The sequence below is a fragment of the Vigna umbellata genome, chromosome 7 (assembly GCF_029865625.1).
Source record: "Vigna umbellata cultivar VRB3 chromosome 7, Vumbellata_1.0, whole genome shotgun sequence".
In the NCBI taxonomy this organism is placed as follows: Eukaryota; Viridiplantae; Streptophyta; class Magnoliopsida; order Fabales; family Fabaceae; genus Vigna; species Vigna umbellata.
Genome location: NC_142171.1, coordinates 915374 through 939261, shown reverse-complemented (window position 1 = coordinate 939261; position 23888 = coordinate 915374). Strand labels below are relative to the sequence as shown.

Here is a 23888-nt window from a genome sequence, read left to right as displayed (position 1 = left end):
ACCTCATGCTACTCTCCACGATATAATCAACCACCTTTACTTGAGTTGGGGTTATTGAGAGCGTTAGGATAAAATCCTCATACAAAGCTCCATATATTCATACAACAACAACACACGATGCACCACAATGTAACCTCTCCGCGAAGGTCATGAAATTATGTTCATCAATACCATTCCTATAATCAACCACATATTCATCATCATTATATCATTCTCATAATCATATATCCTAATCAATTCTCAACTATCCAAAACAGTAGACACCTCTTACTCCTAAATACCACTACTCCAAACCCCCCAATTTTTTAATTATATTTTTTAATCTTGTCGTAATTATCAAAGACCAACTATTTAAATAAAAAAAATGAACATATTATATAAGACTCATTTGCTACAAATCAGAAAGAAAAATAAAATTTAAAAACTATTATAACTATTATTATTATCCTTAAGAAATTTAAAAAGAAATCAGCCAATTTATATTTCTCCACGATTGCAAAATCATTTTTGAACAAAAAATGAATGATTTTATATCTGAAAGATTGTTCAACATAACTTGTTTCTTCCTAAAAAGTAAAAGTGTGAGATTCTTTTCAGTGTTTATTTATTTAAAAAAAAAACTAAAATAAATGATGGAAAACTTTTTAAAAGTAATTATTTTAAGAAAATACTATAAAAATGGCCCTTATTTCCAAAAGTATATATGTTCTAACTTAAGATGAGTTACCTAGATGCAAAACAATAATTTCAAGGATTATTATCAAAAAAAATATATCATATATGGAGCAAAACCAAGAAAAAACTAAGACTAAAACAAGGACGATATATTAGGATACAAAATCTAAGTATTTTATTAAATAATATATTCATATGATTAATTGTATTCCTTAAGAATTATATATATATATATATATATATATATATATATATATATATATATATATATATATATATATATATATATTCGATAACTTAACCATGATAGAGAATCTAAATGGATATGTAAATGCTCTTTTATCTGTTAGCTATACTTGATTAGGATTAAAGATTTACTCGTTTCAATTAGCACAAATCTCAACAAGACTGAAAAATACCATAAACTCAAGTTAATTAAATCTCAAACACAGAATAATATTTAACAATGGAGCTAATGACATAGAAAAACTAAAGTTTTATTAAGTCAAAAAACCATTGATGATGAATTATTTGTAACCCATAACTCAAAACAAGTTGATATTTCTTTGTCTTGATACAAAGGGTACGTAAGTCTTTTCTACTTTAACATCATGAAATTCTTGGCACAATCAATTCATATTTCTATTTTACATTTATAATGATATCGATGTGGGACTAATCATATTAGCAGTTTGAAACTGTCCATTTTCTCGAGTATTTTTGTGCTTCCTCGCATCGTTCACCATAAATTTAAACCTGTTTAGCAGTTGAATAATTGTTCATGGGTATATATTGATGTGCCTTCTCTGGTCCTTTTCATCAGACTTTTAATTCCATCGTCAAGGGGTATATATCTAGAGAATATATATTTTTTTTAAATTGTATATTTTTTCCTTGTAAACACGAATTTCAAATCAAAATAAGCATCTGGATTTTAAAGATCCGACTTTAACCCCAAGAGTGTGGCATGGAATGAACACAATCTTTGATGGAAGAAACATTTATATTTTGTGTATGTTTTTGCAAAGAAAAGAGGGACTAGCATGCTTAATATCAATGAGACTAATAATATAACAGTGATGGCGATTTATCAAAGTTGATACCTCTATCATTCGTCTAATCTTGGCACAAGTACACATTAGTGCCAACACAAGTTAAGTCATTATCCCTTGTTGATGGACGACCATTTCCATGATGACAATGGCAAACAAACATACACATTAGGTACAACTCATTAGACACTATAGTATTATTCTATACGAATGCACAGTGTTACCTGTGACATATTCTGATTTTCATTTTCTTTAGGTTAGAATTACAGAACAAAGGAGAGATATCCCTTTTAGTATGTATATATGTCTCTATCTCCTTGTCTGCTTCTAATCATAAAGGTCATATTTCTAGCTCTAGCATATATATTCTCGCTACATTGCCCTTTTCAGGATTCTTCGCAAAAGACACTGGGGTCCTTCTCACCGTCACAACTTCATCTTACTTTCCTTACACTTACCTGCAATAGTCAAAATCTTTAACTCTTAGTATGATATATAGATTACTGAGTTCTGTTAACTTGTTTATCATAAAATAAAACGTTGAGTATTATGATATGCAAAACTGGATGGGGATCAGAGATAGTATTGTACTCGGAAAGCATGTGATAATTTGAAGGTGACATAGGGTAAGATTTAAGGTATGTGATTAATTGCAAGGTGGTGAAAAGAGATTAGGAAAGTGACAAGGAGATTATACATGGTTGGTTGCATAAATGTTAGGGTCCAGGATTTGAGAAATTTCCTTCAGTCGGGCAGCCTTTTGTCAATTTGTATATGGAGTGTACAATGAGGGTGGACGCAACAGTGATGGCAGTAGCCAGCCAAAGCTGAACATTGAGTGGTGCGTGTGCATTCTACTGCGTTGAAGGTAACAAGAAAGAGATATGAATTAAGAGAGATAGAAGCTTGGAGACGTTTTTGTAGGGGCTTGCCAGAATGTAGTTGGACAAACTCAACATGTTAATTGCTCATTTATGCCTCTCTTTACTTTCTTTTCAATATATACAAAAGCTTAAATTCACATCATTATCACCCACTCATACGCTACTAATTTTCATTCCCATCCATTCTACAAAATAAGTAAGTTCTACAAAATTCAAAACTGGTACAAATCCAAATATCACTACAAGTTCCACATGGATAAAAATAAAAAAGTAATAAAAAACTCGTTAACTCATTATTTTAATGGTTTTATAAAGAGTATTGTCAATCTTTCTTGTATAGTTGGACAGAATACAAGAGATTGACCCAGCATGGACACCATGAAAGAATAAGTTGTGTGAATTTTTTATATTTGTTTAGTTAAGGTATTATTAGTGTTGTGAGAAGAAAAGGAAGAAGTGATGGGAAGAAAATGAAAGGGTGTGGATGGAAAAACATATGGTGGCACACTCGTGTGCGTGGCCTGATATTGAAGCATAGATTGAGGGGCCAGAGTGTGGAAATTGTAGTGGCTGGAATGAAAGTACAGGAAGCAGTGATGGGAAATAGAAAAATGGTATCGAGCATTAAATCTGTCTAACCAGCTGTAACAATTTTGAGAGAGAATGGAATTTATTCAGGTGAATAGAAATGTGTGTATTTTGTAGGAAGAGTAGAGAAGGAAGGGTGTTGAATATTGGAGTTGTAGATTTTGTGTTGGGACCATGAAAAATTGAAGGAAGAAAGAAGCAAAGGGTGTGTTGGGAAGAGAGTAAATGAATGGAAACAAAAGGCAATGAAAGGTGAGAGAGAGAGGTGATGGTGTTTGTAGGGTGAACCACGGACATCAACCGCATGGGGTGGTGTGGACTACTTCCTATTGGGACCATTAAGCCCCTCGCTCGACAACGACAATCAATCAAAATCATCAAAAATATTTTACCCCTTTTTCAATATTACATCTTCACCCTCTTCTTTCTCTTTATTCTCACACCAACCCTTTTTAGGACTCCCACATTCCTTATGGGATACGGAAATTAAATAAAATATACGACTACTATAACTTTTCTTAATTTTAACTTTTCTTTTTCTTTTTCTTAAATCTCTTTTACAGGTCAAAAAATACCCTATATAATATGAAATACTAATTTATTCTGTCCATAATTTGATTATTTAAAATACGTTTTAATTCTCATATTTTTCTGATTCAAATTAATTATTTTAAATTTAATATAGATAGTTTAGAAAAAGGATATAGTTTCGTATTTCACAAATAGTATAGACCGCTTCTCAAGTCCAAATAACAAAGGGAAAGGCCCATTTTAGGGAACAAATATATTAGGTCATTGCTTCCTTCACCTCAATAATTACTAAGCGCACTCACATGATAAGAGAAAAAGATTTGCACTGCACCATCACTCTCATTGTCGTCACCCGTCATCATACCGTTATTGCAGAAGAAGAATGGGAGAATGCTCTAGAAAAGAAGAAAGGATAAAATGTAAAACAAAAGTTTATTCTGGAACGTCTTTCATGTGATATGAAAAACTCTTTTAGAAACACATTTTGTATAAACATTTATTTTTCAAAATTTTGTTTTTAGTTCCGAAAATCTTGTTCCGAAAATTTCTAAAATTTGTAAGTTAAAGGTCATTTTTCGAAGGTTAAAATAACTATTTTGAAAATTTTAGGAGGTGCAAAAAGAAATTGTGATAGTGAGAAAATGAAAGTGTAAAAAGTAATATAAGGCCCATAAGTATTTAAACGATTGTCATTAATCTCCCTCTCACGCTCTTTTCCATACTTACTAATTCATGAACCCGTGAAATCTATGAAATCTTTTTCAAAAAAATTAAATTTTATTTCTATGATAATTTGATTTAATTAAGTAGATGATTTATAATATAATATACTTTATAATTAATATATAAATGGGTGAATAGCGTTGACGACTAATATAAGAAAATAATTCAATTATCTGAAAACTTTGAAATTATTTATAGTGAACTATATACAAATAAAAATAAATCATATTCAATAATAATTTTATATTATATTTTAAATAAGTAATATGCAGCAAAACTAAAACTACTTTTTACGAATTATAATAAAAATCAATTTTACTTATTAACACTATAATTAACTATAAAAATTGACTATATATATTAAATAGTATTTCTATGATTATTTAAATAATATTTTTCTTTTTAATAGTCAATTTTAAATTTTAAATTTTATATATATATATATATATATATATATATATATATATATATATATATATAATACTCGCGCACATTCGGGTATACTTTTGCATTGTACATTTGATATTTCAACATCCAATTGACCAAATCTAATCTTAAATAATAAAAATCTAAACCTCCAAGAATGTCAAGTATTTATCCTAATAAGCTCCAAAATGAAATAGTTATTTTGAGACTGAGTAAGCCACTCAGACCATATTTTATATGGTGATTATACTTTTATGAATGAAAGTTATTAGAAAACATAATATGAAAATTAAATTAATAAATATTTAACTAATAAAGCATTTCATATACTATTTGAGTTGTTTAAAGATATTAGAATTGTAGGAGGAAAACACTAGAATTCACTGATGTATTAAAAAAATGTATTATAGCCAGACAATTTGAACTCCGTAAAAAAGATGGGAGCTTGTTGACAAGTGGGTCTATTAGCATGAACATGTCAGTCGTATGACATATACATTAATTTCATTTATGTTTATATTGTACTTAGTCATAAAGTTTTATATGTTAAAACTTGTGTACAAAAAATGTGTTAGAGGCACAAGAGCTTGGATGGTCTGTATAGTTTGATGAGGTATTTTAGCAAACATATATTCGCACGGATGTCTGCCAATTTGTCAATAAAAGATCTTAGAAGACACATGCAAGTCTCTTTTAATGTTGAAATTATTTACCTTTAAATTTATATATTAGTTAATTCTTTTTAATAGTAATAGGAAGAATTTGAGAGTAGACTTTTGCATGCAAGATATGAGGATGAATCTTCTGCTAATGAAGAATAAGAGGCTAGTGCTCTCATCCTACACAAGACGGGATTATTAGGACTTTGGTCCAAACTTAGAAATTGTTGCACATAAGTTATTTTGTTTATTCATTCCCAGTTAATCTATGGATAAGGATGCAAGTTTCAAAATATTTGTACATGAGTTAGTTTATTTGTCCATTTGTAAATTGAAAATATAAAAAAACACTAGACGGATGAATTATAATCATGTAATTATAATTATATTTAGGAACATTTTTAATTTTATTACTATAATTATAATGGTAGTAATTATAATTATTTTTAAGAACATGGTTAAGAACCTTTTGATTTTTGAATTATTACTACTTTCAAAACGTTGGTTGTTTTATCAAGAGACTTTTTTTTATTTAAACATGAAATACATTCTTTACTTTTAGCATATTTACATTTTTCATAATATAAAGTTTTATTTTTCAAATTTTTATTTTCTTCAATAATATTTTAATAATTTGATTTTAATTCTTTCTTTAATTTCTTATGAGCATTATCTAATTTCTCTTATTCAAATAGTAATTCTTTATATGTATCAAAAAATTCACCCTTACTATAATCTGAATTTTCATAATCGCTAGAGCAACATACTTTTATTTTCTTAGATGTCGTCATCTGCCATTAATCATATGTTGACTTACTCATCAGAGTCGCTTGAGCTTGTTGTAGATTCATTATCTTCTTCCTAAGTTATATACGTCTTCTTTTTTCTTGAAGAACTTCTTTTGGCTTCTCTCTTCAGCCTTATTTGGGTTTGGACAATCTGCTTTCATGTATCCTTTTTCTCCGCAACTATAACAACAATAATTTGATGATGACTCCTTATTTTCCTTCTTCCCATTTTTAAATCTTCTTCTACCCTTGGACCTCATGAACTTATTAAATTTCTTAATGAAGAGACCCATATTTTCTTCATCTTCTTCAGAGTCTTCATCTTCATTAAGATGTTTGCTCTTATCAATCTCATACTTGAACACCAAAGTCTTTTTCTTTCCTTTCTCTTCATCCTTGTTCAATATCCTGAGATCTAATTCATGTTCTCTCAACTTACCAAACAATGCAGCCATTGACATGGTATTGAGATTTTGTGACTCACTAATGGTAATCACCTTTGGTTGCCAAGTCTTGTCCAAAGATTTAAGAATTTTTATATTTAATTCATCATTGTCAAAGGACTTACCTAACCCAATGAGATGATTCACTATGTGCGTTAAACACTTTTGAACATCTACAATAGTTTCTCTTTGCTTCATGCAGAACATCTCATAACATTATTCTGGCTCTCTTAACATTATTAGTTCCTTCATGGGTGACTCTCAGTATCTCCAACATCTCTTGAGAATTCTTATAGGTTGAGATCCTGTAAATCTCATCAACAGTTAGAGCAGATGATATTATATTAAGAGCCCTTACGTCCTGTTAGGATCTTCTTCTATCATTAGCATTTCATTGTTCTAGTAGTTTGAGTTCTTGCAAATTGTTAATAAACACAGTAGGAACAAAAGGACCATTTGTGATAGTTTCCCAAATCTCTCTATTATTATATTCCATGAAAATTTGCATTCTCACTTTCCAAAAAGCATAATTTTCTCCAGTAAACAATGGAGGTCTATTGATAGAAGCATCCTTACCAAATGTTTGATGTTGTCCTATTATTTTGACTTACTATCAAAGCAAGCTCTAATACCAATTGTCAGAGCGGTGCAGTTAACATGTACAACAAACTAAGAGGGGGGTATGAATTTGTTTCTTATCGCAAATAATACCTTTAATAATTTTCTCTAAAATATAAATTCCTTAACAACAATTTAAACAAATTAAAGAGTAAGAAAGAGAGAAAATTGAACAGGTGATTTTTATACTAGCTCGGATCACACAAATCCTACATCAAATTGTTAATCTCGAACGAGAATTAACGTTTCACTATCACAAACCAACAAATTGTTACAATCACAACGAAAATAACACGGTTTAAGGTTACAACACCTCTCTTGTTCCCCCAAGAGATGAAACTCAGTTCCCTTGAAACCCTCAAGGGAAGAACACCTCTCCGAATGCTTCACGAAGGATGAACACCTCCTTTGAATCTTCACAAAGGATGACAGGATTTAACTCAACAACAACTACTACACTCAATCACAACACTACAAAAAAAATATTATTTAATGGAGGTTATTTTGTGGAGGTTATAAAAACCCTCCATAAATAAACATTATTTAAAATTATTACAATGAGTTGTCTGATTGCTAGTAATTGTAGGGGTTTTAGTTTTTCTTTTAAGAGGTTTATAACCTCCTTAATTAAAAATTTAAACTTTCCCACTTAACATCATATTTTCCAAAAAAATTCCCCCTTTTTTTTCCTTTTTCCTAAAACCTAAGCGGGAGTTTAACTTATTCACCAAATCCTTGCTCCCAACTTTCATCTGACTCTTGCTCCAAAATATCTCTTCCTATTTCCCCCCAAATCTCAATCCCTAATTTTCACTTTAGTTTCTTCCAAAGTTTAGCAACTTTCCTTCCACTCATAGCAACTCATATTTTGTTCTGTGTAGTCGTCGTCTAGGTTGAGCAAAGTGTGGTCGCCGGCCAGGTTCAGCAAAGTGTGGTTGTCAAGCCAGGTGCGGAAGCCAGCTCACGGACAGGTTTAATTCTTCAACCTAGTATTTTTTTGAACCCTCTTTTTTCCCCGACATCGATGATGTACTAGAAGGTTCTTGCTTTCAATTTATAGACATTCCTTTTGATTTGAAATTGTTGTTGATAATTGTCTGGTGTGTGCTCTATTCGGTCAATGAAAGGAAAATTTTTAAAGAGTTGTTTTAAGTAGATGAATGAATCATTTTAGGGATTATTCTCTAACAAAATTTATATATTGTTTAGGGTTAATATACGTCTGAATTGGAAATTAACTATTGATCATTTGTTTGGTTGGCTAGTGACTTTGTTTTGATGTTATATGCAATGGGAAAATAAATAAGTATGTTTAGTGCTATCAAATTAATAAGTATGAACGTACCTGTGCTGATCATTCAGTTGTTCAATCTTGCCAGCCATTAAAGGTATAATTGTGATTTTAATTTTTAACAGAGTTGTTGACTGCATTTGTAAATATAGATGTTTTCTTCCTTTTGTTGTCCAACACGTCTTTCACCATCATGGACAACATGGCAGCCTGTGAGGACAATTGTCCTGTTCCCTTATCTAATTACAACTTTGATCAAACTCCCTTTACCTACAGTTCATAAAATTGGAATCTCTCTTTCTTTTATAATTGTTCCAGAGAACCATTGTTTTTTATTTATATTTATTTGCTATTTGAAAATTTTGTGCTTTAAAATTTGGAATCTCTCTTTCTTTTATTATTGTTCCAGAGAACCATTGTTTTTTACTCTATATTTATTTGCTATTTGAAAATTTTGTGCTTTCACTTGGCTTATGATTCGCTAATATAAATTGTAATGCTTGAATTCTTGTGTTGTTGTACTGTGATATAATGTGGTATGTTGTTCATTTAATTGGAGCCATATAATTTTATATTCCTGTTAGGTGCTTTAAGTATGGTGATGATTGTATTGGTTGTTGCCTGGGGGTATTGAAACTTGGTTATTGAAAAAATATAATGGAATAGTAAGGAAAAGTTGGTGTTTTAGTGCATATAAAATTAGTTCTCTTATATTGTTTTAAAAAAAAATTAGGCATGAATAAGTCTTGGAGCAGTGGCATATTTATGTTGGTCAAAATGATTGAATACATAAGTTGTTGAATCTAACGCATGATACAATAGTTGGTGCAATGTTTATGGATTGTTTTTTAATATATAATTGGTTATTTAGTTTTTTAAGTCAAGGTATGATTCTGGAAAACTATGCATGATATAAAAGAAAAATTGACACTTAAATCTCTTTTTTTAAGTAATAAACTAACTTTTTATAACTTGAAAATCTGTATCTCTTTAATATTTTGATTATTTTGGGATATGAGTTTTTACCCTGTAAACCTATTACTCCAAAGCTTACCACTAATTACAAGTAATGTAATATAAGCTTATAGTTTCAGCTTTTCTCCTAAACCACTTTGTAGGTAGTTCACAGATACAAACGTGCTTATTAATAAGCTGGTGTTACAACTAAGCTGGGGAGGTATTGTGTTATTACTGAGTTATTGAGTTGTTCTAGTATTTGACTGTCATCAAACTTTGGAATCTCACAGTTATCAAGGTTAGTACATTTAATTTCATTTGAAAACATTTTATTTATTAATTCAATCTTTGTTTGTATATTCCATGAATAATTGTGATTTTAATTTTTAAAAGAGTTGTTGACTGCATTTGTAAATATAGATGTTTTCTTCCTTTTGTGGTCCAACATGTCTTTCACCATCATGGACTACATGGCAGCCTGTGAGGACAATTGTCCTGTTCCCTTATCTAATTACAACTTTGATCAAACTCCCTTTACCTACAGTTCATAAAATTGGAATCTCTCTTTCTTTTATAATTGTTCCAGATAACCATTGTTTTTTATTTATATTTATTTGCTATTTGAAAATTTTGTGCTTTAAAAATTGGAATCTCTCTTTCTTTTATAATTGTTCTAGAGAACCATTGTTTTTTACTGTATATTTATTTGCTATTTGAAAATTTTGTGCTTTCACTTGGCTTATGATTCGCTAATATAAATTGTAATGCTTGAATTCTTGTGTTGTTGGTATGTTGTTCATTTAATTGGAGCCATATAATTTTATATTCCTGTTAGGTGCTTTAAGTATGGTGATGATTGTATTGGTTATTGCCTGGGGGTATTGAAACTTGGTTACTGAAAAAATATATTGGAATAGTGAGGAAAAGTTGGTGTTTTAGTGCATATAAAATTAGTTCTCTTATATGGTTTTAAAAAAAATTAGGCATGAATAAGTCTTGGAGCAGTGGCATATTTATGTTGGTCAAAATGATTGAATACATAAGTTGTTGACACTTACGCATGATACTATAGTTGGTGCAATGTTTATGGATTGTTTTTTAATATATAATTGGTTATTTAGTTTTTTAAGTCAAGGTATAATTCTGGAAAACTATGCATGATATAAAAGAAAAATTGACACTTAAATCTCTTTTTTTAAGTAATAAACTAACTTTTTATAACTTGAAAATCTGTATCTCTTTAATATTTTGATTATTTTGGGATATGAGTTTTTACCCTGTAAACCTATTACTCCAAAGCTTACCACCAATTACAAGCAATGTAATATAAGCTTATAGTTTCAGCTTTTCTCCTAAACCACTTTGTAGGTAGTTCACAGATACAAACGTGCTTATTAATAAGCTGGTGTTACAACTAAGCTGGGGAGGTATTGTGTTATTACTGAGTTACTGAGTTGTTCTACTATTTGACTGCCATCAAACTTTGGAATCTCACAGTTATCAAGGTTAGTACATTTAATTTCATTTGAAAACATTTTATTTATTAATTCAATCTTTGTTTGTATATTCCATGAATATTGTTATCCTTTTGATGTGGTAGTGTATTTCATTTTGTTTAGGAATATTTTTGAATGGATAAATCTTGGATTGCTAAACCTCGAAATACAATTGAATACTCTATTGGTTTAGAAAAATTCTTAAATTTTGCTTTTGAGAATGGGGCTATTGGAGATACAATTCGATGCCCATGTCCCAAATGTGGATTTATGAAATGGCATAATAGAGTCGAAGTTCAAGAGCACTTGATCTTAAAACAATTTCCTAAAAATTATGTTATATGGAATCTTCACGGTGAGAAACAAACAAAAGATATTTCAAGAAATGAAGATGATATACAAGAGACATTTCATTCTGAAAATCCAATGGAAACAATGATAAATGAAGCATTTGGGCATTATAGGCAAGAAGGTACTAATATAGGTTCACAACATGTGGATGTAAACAATGTTCTGAATGAAAGGCCAAGGGAGAATCATAATGAATTTAATGAATTTCTCAATGATGGAAATCAGATCTTATGTGATGGGAGCAAGTACACAAAATTAGAATTTGTAATCAAGTTATATCATATCAAGGTTTTGTGTAGATTAAGTGACAAGGCAATGACTATGATCTTAGATTTGTTAAGAGATGCATTTAGTGAAGCAAAGTTGCCTCTTTCTTTTTATGAGGCTAAGAAAGTCATCAACAAACTGGGTCTTAACTATACCAAAATAGATGCATGTCCGAATGATTGTATGTTATATTTAAGAGATGATGAAAAAGATTTGGACACATGCAAACATTGTGGTACATCTAGATGGAACCCAAAGAAGAAGAAGAAAAAGCAACCTGCTAAAGTTTTACGTTACTTTCCATTGAAACCAAGATTGCAAAGATTGTTTATGTGTTCTAAGACTGCAAAGCATATGAGATGGCATTCTTTAGATAACAAGGATGGGTTTATAAGGCATCCAAGGGATGGTGAGGCATGGAAGACATTTGATTTAATGCATCCAGAATTTTCTTCTGATCCTCGAAATGTTCGCTTAGGCCTTGCTAGTGATGGTTTTAATCCTTTTGGCACTATGAGTTCTACCTATAGTATTTGGCCAGTTTTTTTAATTCCATACAACCTTCCACCCTGGATATGTATGAAGCACACTTCATTGATCCTATCCATGATCATTCCAGGCAAGCAAATGCCTGGAAATAATATCGATGTCTACTTACAACCCCTTGTGGATGAGTTACGTGAGCTATGGAGTGATGGAGTGGACACCTTTGATTCTTCACTGAATGAAACTTTTAGAATGCGAGCTGCTCTTATGTGGACAATTAGTGACTTTCCTGGCTTAGGTATTTTATCTGGTTGGAACACACACACAGGTTTAGCTTGTCCTACTTGTAACTTTGATGCAGAACCTTGTCGTCTTCCTCATAGTAGGAAGTGGTGTTTTATGGGGCATCGTCGCTTTTTAAGTAGAAACCATAGATTTCGATTGAATCGTGTTCGTTTTGATGGAAGCACTGAAGAACGGAATCCACCACTAAAATTATCAGGCTCTGACATTTTTAGGCAAGTGGAAAATATTAATGTCACATTTGGGAGAGGAATTCATTTGGATGGTAGAGGAAAAAGATATAGAGAAGAAGTTAAACAATGGAAAAAAAAAAGCATTTTCTTTGAACTTCCATATTGGGAGTCTAATTTGTTACGCCACAATTTAGATTTTATGCATATTGAAAAAAATGTATTTGAATTTTGTTACAAATAAATATTGTTGACAAAACTATAAGCATCTTAATGGTGATATATGTAATATAAGCAAAATAAAGTTGTAAACTCACAACCTAAATAGTACAAATGAGGCGACTTAAAACATGTAAATTATAATTGTCAAATTGAATATGGTATTAATCCAAAAAGGTTTGAGAAAAACGAGGTTGATCTTTACAGTAAAATAGTTGAAAATAAAAGAGGTTTCAAACCTCTACAAAATAATAGTCAGTAATAGAAGAGGTTAAAACCCTCAACAAAAAGACCTCTGCAATATAAAATGGATACCAGAGGTCATTGAAAACCCCCGCAAATTAATAGCGACGACTCTAATTGCGGGGGTTTGAAAAACCCCTGGAAATTAATTTGTGGAGGGTAAAAACCTCCGCAAAATGGAAAATAAACCTCCACTAAATAACCGTTTTTTTGTAGTGCAACTCCCGTGAAAATTCTCGCTATATGCCAACACCAAGTTCTTAAAGCCAAAGCACAAGGGTTACACAAACCCTAGAACACTTATCACAGTATAAAACAAATAAGAATTTTGAATACCAAGTATTTCGTATTTTAGAATGAGAGTCTCAGTCCAATTTGTGGAGATCTCACTCAAGGTTACCTCCAAAAATCTATTGTCAGTTATTTAACATGTGATAATCGATTATTCACTTATGGTAATCGATTATGAATTTAATGAATGCACAAAGGTCAAAACCTTGCTTAAAAATTTTCATAATTGCTCGTGATAATCGATTATAGCAAGTCATAATCGATTACTGATAATCGATTATTATAAGTTTATAATCGATTATCTCAAGTATAAAATGAGGTTTTCTGATTCAAAATGCATTTTAACACAATATAAGACAAACAATACATAAAATCAAAGATAAGTTACATTCTATACATAAATATACTAAATTACAAAATCTTTAACACAAAACAAGTCTTCATGAAGATCTTCTTGCAACAAGAGCACTTGAGACTTGACTTTGAGACATCATCAAAACTTCTTCTTTTCAGCTTTATGCTAACAGTATTAACTTGATTGCATCAACGACAATGTCAGAAAAAAAAAATGTTTCACATGATTTTTATTATAGTCAAAGTCAAAATAGTTTAGACATTATGAAAAGTTTAGGGATGCAGGAAAAAAACAACGGGGTGTTGGAAGAAGCCATCTGTTCAACTTTTACATTTTTTTTATTGTCCTGGGAGAGATAGCATAAATATTTACAATTATATACAAATTTGAATTTTAAAAATTTCATACTTTCCTAGAAGATAATTATTACACAAATAAATTGATTAGTTAAAGCATGAATGATCAAGAAGATTTTAAGTGGTACTAAATTTTGTCTTTATTAATAAGAATATAATTTTTTTTTCATATTAGGTTTTCTCTTCCTTTGTTCATAATTGCATAGTTTATTTTTTTTTTCCTAAGTTGTTTTGGAAAGTGACTTTATTTGCTCAATATGGGTTTGGTTTTACCCATGTTTCGTGTTTATTCTTTTATTTTGGTTTAATGAACTTTCCTATGACAACATAATGGTAAATGTTGTACTGAGTAGGACTAATGATCCTTAGACCCCTCCATATAAGGGCTATATCCCTAAGGCATGTTAGGATCATATGGGTATTGGTGATCGGGTATCCCAATCTGGATACTTGGTATCAATGTTTCCTAACTTAGAGAATGGATGGGTTAAAGGTTGCTATTGGCTAAAAATAGGTAATTGGGTTAATGGGTTTCTCGAGTGATGGGCCCACAAAGGTGTGGTCGATCCAGTTGATTCCCTGGTCAACTAAGTTAAAACACTATAAATATTATACTAATGATAATTTACTTTCTCTTTTTAAATTAATTGAGATTTAACTTCAGAGCTCTGACTAGCTTACTAACTTAAGCATTAGAGAACCTTTTTGTAGAATCTCCCCTATGTGGTAGTGTTTGAAATGTTGGAGAACAGATACTGAGTACTAGAAGCTTGACATCTGAAGGTGCATAAGACGGTTTATGGAAGATATGTCTTTGTGAGATACCTTCGATCCTAAGGGAACATATTCCGTCATTCAAGATAAGAACAAATGTCTTTCAAATTGTTAACATGTCAAAATACATAATGATAACTAAAATTCATAAAAACAAAATAATGATTGGACAAAAATAAAATAAATTATAGATATATTTAATGATTAATATATGTAAGATAATTCGATAAAAAATTAAATAATAGATAAAATAAAAGTTATATTTAAATACAATTTTTTCATTTCAATTATATATGACTAGTGAAAATATATACGTTTTTTATAATAATAAAAAATAGTAAAAGCTTTAAGGAAACATTTCCAAAATGTCTTCCTATCTCTTAACGCAATTATCCTTCTTGTGCATAAATTTGAGTAAAGGTCTTGTACTTTCATGATCTTAACAAATAAAGAGGATGAGACATACAAGCAAAGAAACACTTCTTCGTACATGCAATAAATGTTTTAAACGTTCATAAATGTTAGGATATATTGCGTGTTTAAAACATTTTAGCACATGCAAGCTCGTTTGATAGAAGCATCGTTTAGGAAGTAAGGCGTTTGATATATGATCTTCAGACGATGTAAAATGTTAAACGCTTATTTTACAAAAATGTTTAAGTTTCATTACATTGTTTAGTAAGCTTTTCTATTTGTTCAATAATGTTTGAATATAAGATTTTAAGCTTCAGCGTTTTGTTAAGCATACACTAGATGTGTCCATTTGACAGATGTTGTTTGTTAAACATTGTATGTTGGACGGTATAGGTTGGAAAATGTTATTATCATAAAACGTTATAAATGCTTATTTCGTTCAACACTTATTTTGTTGAACATTATTCTTAGTAAGACATTCTTTAGATGTTTTACTAGTAGACGATATTTTTTCAAGTATTGTATGTTAAACTTCAAAACATGAGTTGTTAGACACTCTAATTTAACTAGACGATCTTGTCTTAACATGGTACTCATCCTCCAAGCCTCCTTCATCTTCTATCAAAGAGTGGGGTGTCTGAAAAAGATTCTCAGATACTGAAGTTAATACTTTAGTTAGAGATTCTAGTCAAATTTAGATTAATGCATAAAAGTAAAGTCAAAATATGATTAAAATAATATTTATAGGGATGTTTTGCTGACCATGGATCCTCACCTGAATAGGCCTCATTTATGGGCTTGTTGGTCCATAGGTCCATTGGCCAACTTACTTGAGACGAGCTACAATCATTTTTGGCTAAGTTACCTAATGTGAGAATGTCTTCAACATGCATAATTAGGTATTGGCATGCGGCATCCAATGAGGAGCATTCTTATCAAAGGATGGATGTAGCCTTTAGTTCGAGAAACATAATATTTAATATTCGATATTCGACACTCGCTAGTCAACATTAAATTTACTTCTTTGGGTGTGCAGTTCATAGTATCGAGTAGATAGTACATCCATTGCAGAGTATTTGATGGTCACCTTGTTAGTTGTACTGGTTACAAGGTATCTGGTAAATGGTATCATGTTACTGTCTTAAGTAACTATTTCAAGACTGGAGTTGATAGGGTTAAAGGGTCTTCGGTCACCTACAGTACAATTTGATACCTACAGTACAATTTGATTTTGCAATTAATCAGTTTCTCTTGTGTAAAATCTTGTTTAATTAATTAGTTTTTTTTTTAAGATTAAATATTTGAAAGAATGAGAATGAATAAATCACATGTAAGCCTTGTTTAAATTATTTACCTTTGAATTACATTTGCGAATATAACCCAATGTTTAAAGTACAAATATATAAAGACCGGTTCGTCATTACTGATGAAAGACACCATTTTTTCAAAAATATATTGACAAAAGGCCATAGTGACCACAAGATTGATTCTTCAACGAATGGTGCAGTTTTAGTGTGACTATCATGACTTTATCAGGTAAGGTGTTGCCCTCGGGTTTGGATTTAGATCTTGACTTTATGATGTGTACTTTCAATCTATAACTGATTAAGACAATCTATTATTTTGCATGTTTTATGCTCCCTTTGAACCTATTCTGTAATGAAATTAAATAAATAGCGTATGCTTGATTATGTTTTGATGGGCCAAGCACATTTGAAGCTTTAATATCTTGATTAAATTGATGAAACATGACATTATATTTGATTCGTACAAAGTTACAAGCTTCTTCCGAAACCTATACTTATACGAAGCATTTATAAATATAAAAAGCAGATCCATTGTTTTCTCCTGAAAACACGTAAACCACCAATATCCACGTTCGTATCCTATAAATTAGTATGGTTTAATTGCATGCGGAAAGCAATCAGCACCAAAAGAAAAAGAATGATGGTAAATTAAAAGAAAAAAAAAGTTTAATGTAATTTAGGTTTTGAAAAATGGGAGGAATCTTAGACAGTACTAGGTTGTGTGGTTCTCCTACGGTAGTTGAGGTTTTTCAAAAGGTGTGCATATATTTGATTGATTTAGTTTATGTTGCGATGTTGCATGGAGGATGACAGAAAGAAGAATGAAATGTTTGTGTGACAGGTATTTGCAGAGTTGATAGGGTCATATTTTTTAGTGTTTGCTGGGTGTTGCTCTGTGGTTCTTAATAATTCAGAAAAGACAAAAGGCCAAATAACATTTCCGGGAGTTTGCGTAGTGTGGGGTTTCACAGTAACCATCTTGGCTTATTCTCTTGCTCATGTCTCTGGTGCTCATTTCAATCCTGGAGTCACTCTCAGCTTAGCTATCTATCGTCGTTTCCCTTTCAAAATGGCACGTTATCCATCACCGTTTCTCTATTTCCTGCGTTTTCGACGGGTTAATATTAATTTATGATTATGGTTAAACAATCTACCTATGTCTGTTCTTCATTCTCATTTTCTTTCTAGATCTTATACTTTAATACAAAATTATAATTTATTTTTATCTTAAATTTTTATATAATTTAATTTTAAAACTTAAAAAATAAATGAGTATAATCTTTTTAATGTAATATTTTTTTGCACTAAAATTTATTAAATTGGTTTCATATAAACATATTTGTTGCAGGTGCCTTTGTATTTTATTGCGCAAATATTGGGATCTTTCCTTGCCAGTGGGACGTTGTACCTTCTGTTTGAAGTAGACGATAATTCTTATTTCGGAACAAGACCGGCAGGATCTCCAGTTCAATCTCTTGTTTTTGAGTTACTTGCAACATTTTTATTAATGTTCGTTATCTGTGCGGTTTCAACGGATAAAAGAGCGGTTAGTATGCTCCATTAATGCACCTTTTCTATTTTTCAATTCCTTTCATTTAATTTTCACATATTACACGTTTTTTAAAACAAATTACTTCTTACCCTGAATAAAAATATTAATTAAATCTATATAAATTTAGATGAAGTATTTTGTCTTACTATCTTGATTATTTTTATTTATGTATTAAGAAATGTGATATTTTATAGTAAAGTATGTAAAATAATATTTTGATTAGTATACATTTACGATTGCTTTTTATTAATTTTATTAAAAATATGTTAGATATTAAAATTGTCATGTTTTTTTTAATGTATATTATTACCTATAGATCACCAGAATCATTGATGGACTCGTCCTTACTATGGAATAAGTTTTTAATGAGATACAAGTAAAAGATAACATTTACATCATCTTATTACTAAATTGAAAAATATAAAAGTTTTGAATGTTTAATAGACTAAAATTATTTAATAAAAACTAACCTCAAAATACAGCCTAAAATATTATATTTATAAATTCCTTAAACCATAAGCATTACAGAAAAAGCTAATTTTATGCACGTCTAAAATTCATTTTCAAACACTATAAATGATGCAAATCCCTCTTTCTGTAACAGATTGGAAAATTAGGAGGGGTTGTTGTTGGTATGACAGTTACAGTAGACGTCTTCATTGCTGGGTAATTTACTGCTAAATTTGTTACTAAAGTAATATTTCAGACACGAAGATGAAAGTTTTTTTTTTTTATTTGGGTTATATTTAGGAAGATTTGATTTACTAAATCATTATTCAATTTTTGAGTGGAGTTTGATAATTAATGGCATGCAGACCTGTGTCAGGAGCTTCTATGAACCCAGCTAGAAGCCTTGGACCTGCTTTGGTGATGAACGTTTACACTGGATTTTGGATTTATATAGTTGGACCATTTGTTGGTGCCATACTAGGTGCAACGTGTTATAACTTTATTAGACATACCGATTGTAACCCTCCGATTTAGTTATCACGTGTAAGTAAACAAATGTGTATTGATTAAGAAGAAATACAATTTTAATATACCATCATAATATAATATAATGAAAATTTTAAAACTGGATCACATAGTCATGAAATTAATTAAAAACTTGTAAAAATAATAAACAATCTCAATACAACTCAAAAATAATGTACTAAAATTCTTCAACATAATTTATTTAAAAGAAATCAATTTTGAAAACTCTGAAAGTAATATCTCACTCATCTCTCGATTTATAGCACATCAACGTCATCAGCAATGTCCTCTCTAACATTATCTGCTTCCTATAAATACTATTATAGTAAACAGAAACTATCATCACAAATACAAGACTATCATCACAAATACAAGAGTGAGCTAACAACATCAACATCCAAAAACACATATAATAATACAATTATTATAATATAGTTATCTAATAATGTATAAGCTCATAACATCACTCCATTTCACAACACAAAACACATTGGTAATCCAACTCTTGTCGAGATAAATCATGTCACCACCAATCACTATTGTTATATGTTGTCTTCTGTACTTTAGCATGCAAGACCAGTTCACCAAATTGGGCCTATGCACCAACGTAGGACTTACCCGTTCACAAAAACAGAGCTCATACACTAATGCAGGTCTTTCCTGTTCACTAAAACAGGGTCCACACACTAACGTAGGACTTATTAGTTCATCAAAACAAGGTATGCACCAAAACAAGAACATTCTCGTATCACGATTAAAGAGTACATAAGACTACATAAGATCCACCACCTCAATTACATTCAACACCAACATGGTTTATTGGACAACAATAAGCAAAAATAATTCAACCAACATTACAAACACTCCAAACAACTCAGCACACACACTACAATACATGACAATAACATCACACAACCCGAAAAGTAAATTAAATAGTTTGGTCTCACCTAGACCAACTCGGAAAAGTGTTCGAAAAAATAACATTTGAAAATAGATCTTGTATCAAACCTATTTAAAAACAAAATCACTTTATTTTATTGATTGTAGTAGGCAAATCACGAACAAACTCAATTACTTTATATTATTTTATATATAAAGATATATTATTTTAAATATTAGACTCTTTGATGCAATCAGCTAGTCTTATTCGTGAAACTTTGATAATAGATTAGTAAGATCAACAAGGAACAAAAAAACTTATATGAAAAAGTGGTTCATTATTTAAATAATATTGGTACACTCTAAGTATGTTTACATTATTAATAAGAAGAGAATAAGAATTTGAGTGTGAATATATCAAGCGTAAAAGAAAATTTAAATGATAAAAATATAAATTTTAATGGAGAAGCCTATTTGTTTCTCATCATAAAAGCAAAAACTATATAACTAAACTATCTTAAAAAAGACATTAATTTTATTACAGATGATTACCCTACAAACTAGTTTGGTGACTATAATATAAACTCATTGGATGAAACTGTATATTTGCCACCACAAATTTCATTAGAAAATTCAACAGGTTTAAATATTTAAAATTCATCATCTATCAAATCAAAAACTTTTTTCGACTAGTCAAATTTAGGGGTTAATGAAATTGACTTCAAATCTTTTATTAAGTTTTTCTAAAGGTTTATAACTTATATTGATATAATGTACAAATTTGTAAATTCCAACATAGTCATTTTAAATTTCATTTTAATTCTCAAGTCAATTTAGCCTTAATTTAATCACAGGTCGAACTGTAATCAAGTGAGGACAAAGTCTAATTAATAGGTTGATTAAAATATCACTCCAAGTTAAGTTATTCTCTTAAGTCTACACCATATGCTCTGATTTCTTTAAAAAGAAAAATAAAGCAATAAAAAATAGAAAGCATATATTCCACTTATTTAAAAATAAAATAATAATAAAGTTTTCTAACTACGTTTCGTAAATATATTTTTGTGAAATTAAAACTAAGATTTCCTAAAAAAAGATATACAATTTTAAAACAATAAATGTATTTTCCTTTTCATTTAGAATTTCTTTTAATTCTTAACAAATGCACTGGAAAACATTGTACTACTAATTAATAAATAAAAACTAAAGTTCTTTCAGAATATTTTGTCAATTTCTGTTTTTCGGAAAAAGAAAAAAATGTAGACATTTGACGTTCCTTAATTAAAGTCAGTCTTTATCTCTTCATAGCACCTAAAAATCACACTCGTTTGAGGTACTCAATAATATTCACACTTTATTTTGGGACCACTAATTCTCATAATGAATATTGAAGAAAAAATGATGGTTACACTCCATCAAGAATCAATAATCAATAATAGAGTTAAAGCCAAATAATATAAAAAAATGAGAAAATCTTATCTATAATTTATGATAACAAGCACAGGTGGTATTTGTTATACGAGAAAAAAAATTATTTTAACAGGTATGCAAATAGAATAGTACATCTTTTGCACTTAAATATTAGTAAACAAAATGTTCATGTTTACGGAACTGAAATAGAAGTAGTTTTTGTCAAATTTATTTGAATTTAATATTATTATTATAAAAACACTAATCACTCATAAAATTTAGTGAAATTTTAAATTTGAACATAGTTTAAATAAATATTATAAGAAGTATGAATGACAAAAACATTTATGTCCGGAAGTATTGGTTGATAAAATTATTTAACGGGTATTCGTAAGTAACACATCATTTAATATTTACTATAAACATGTCGTGGTATCATACTGCTATTTATTATCTATAAAATATTAAAAATAAAATTTAATTTATATTTTATTAAATTTAATTTAATTAAATTTATATTTTACTAAATTATATTTAATTCAATTTATATTATATTTTATATTTTTTAATAATTTTATTTATATTTCATTTTAAAAATCTATATTTATTTTTTAAATACTTATGAATATTTTTAAAATTAGTATTGGACAGAACAAATTAAATTTTCCACAGCTAGTGGATAGATATTATGTGTTCGATATATTTCTAATTAGAATTTCTTTATTAGAATGAATAAATTATACAAACTACTTACATGAATATATCTTTTTTTTAATTAACATGTATAAACACTTAACTTTCCTTACAAAGATAAATGGGCAATGTATTTTAAATAATCAAGGAGATTAACATAATGTAGAATTATTTATGTAATATTCTTCAAATAATTAAGAAAATTTAGTATAAAGATAAAGAAATAGGAAAAATTGAGTAATTTTACGATACAATTAATACAATTTACTAAACAACATATAATCCAATTTAATTAATATTCTTAATTAATATAGACAAGGATGATGATAAATAAACACCTAATATTTTTACTCTCACTCATCCAAAACTAACAAAATAACATTTTTATTCTATAATATAAAAAAAAAAGATAAATTATTTAAAAAATATAAATATTTTTTTATTAAGTGTTAGAGAAGTATTAAAAAAAAGTATGCATAAAAAAGATTGACATGTATTATGTAATTCGAAAACACATGCAATATATTTCAGAATATTTAATGTATAAGCCAGATGAAACGGTGATTGCAACCTTTTTCATAGGTCAAAATATCACCGAAGCGGACACGTGCTTCTCTCGTTTTGAGAACATGAATTATGCTATGAATCGTTACTTTTTTCTCGTGTAGTTATATTTATTTCTTTTGGGTTTTATTGTCGTTTATAAGCACTTTTATTTAATGCAAAAGTTTGCCATATTTTACTTTAATAATATTTTTTTACTAAAGTTTAGTGAAAGAATAGATTATTTTGAAAAGAAAAATTTCTAACGGATTTAATTAAAATTTTCTACTGCATATTTTTTTAATTAAATTTGTTTTTAAAAATTTTATGTTATGAGTGTTTAACAGTTTTTTAATCTTTGTTTACAGACTCTATTGTTTACTTTTTATGTGAAGTAAACACTATTTTCAATCTCTTATTGTTAATTTATTGATCGATTCATTTATTTTTTATTTTTTTTCGTAACTCATCGACTTGATTTGCAAAATAAATGAACGAGTTAATTGACTAATTGAAAAAGGAAAATGGTGCTGATTAACATAATAAAAATGAAAAAATAATAATAAATACTAATAATTAAGACAAAATATATAATAAAATAATAAAAAGTAATCATTTTGATATAAAAGCTTTTATTTTATTGATTGAATTTTAATTAATGATTAAGGTAATTAAACATGAATAAGACTTTTAATAATTATTATTATACTATATGTATTAAAAATAATATTAATATACAATTAAAAATTAATCATTTTAAATCAAAAACAATAATAAGAAAAAAAAAACTTCTGACCCATAAGAAAGTTAGAGGTGTTAACTGAGTTAGAGGGAGCATGGAGCGTGATGCACAGCTTCTAAACCGTGTGGAAGCCAAACAAGACAAAATAAGACAACCTGCACATGATTATTTTATGCCTTATACATATACTTTTTCTAATAAGGAAAACAATAATAATAACAAGTATCTGAAATCTGAGTTACAGAACACTTTTTAAGTGACATCCTCATCTCATCTCGTGTTGTGTGTCTGTGAAAAACCAAAGTACCAAACAACTTAGGTTTGCTTGTCGTGTTTCTCGGGTTTCCTATCACGCCTCGAAGGTATTTTGTTTCTCACTTTCTCAAATGGGTTTCTTCCACTGCCATAGATTTATATGTGTCTTTCT

The 23888-nt window shown here is 29.2% G+C and overlaps 1 protein-coding gene and 1 long non-coding RNA gene across 2 annotated transcripts; both read left to right on the top strand.

Moving 5' to 3' along the window:
* Window positions 1–11266: 11266 nt before the first annotated feature.
* LOC148194911 (uncharacterized) lies at window positions 11267–17802 on the top strand. Its single transcript, XM_088094386.1, has 2 exons — window positions 11267–12803; window positions 17582–17802. Exons 1-2 carry the CDS (start codon window positions 11267–11269, stop codon window positions 17800–17802), a joined length of 1758 nt encoding a protein of 585 aa, XP_087950512.1.
* A 219-nt stretch (window positions 17803–18021) lies between these two features.
* Window positions 18022–19240, top strand: LOC148194910 (uncharacterized). Its single transcript, XR_015781045.1, has 3 exons — window positions 18022–18213; window positions 18824–18885; window positions 19035–19240. It is a non-coding gene; the product is annotated as an uncharacterized LOC148194910 (long non-coding RNA).
* The last annotated feature ends 4648 nt before the right edge of the window (window positions 19241–23888 follow it).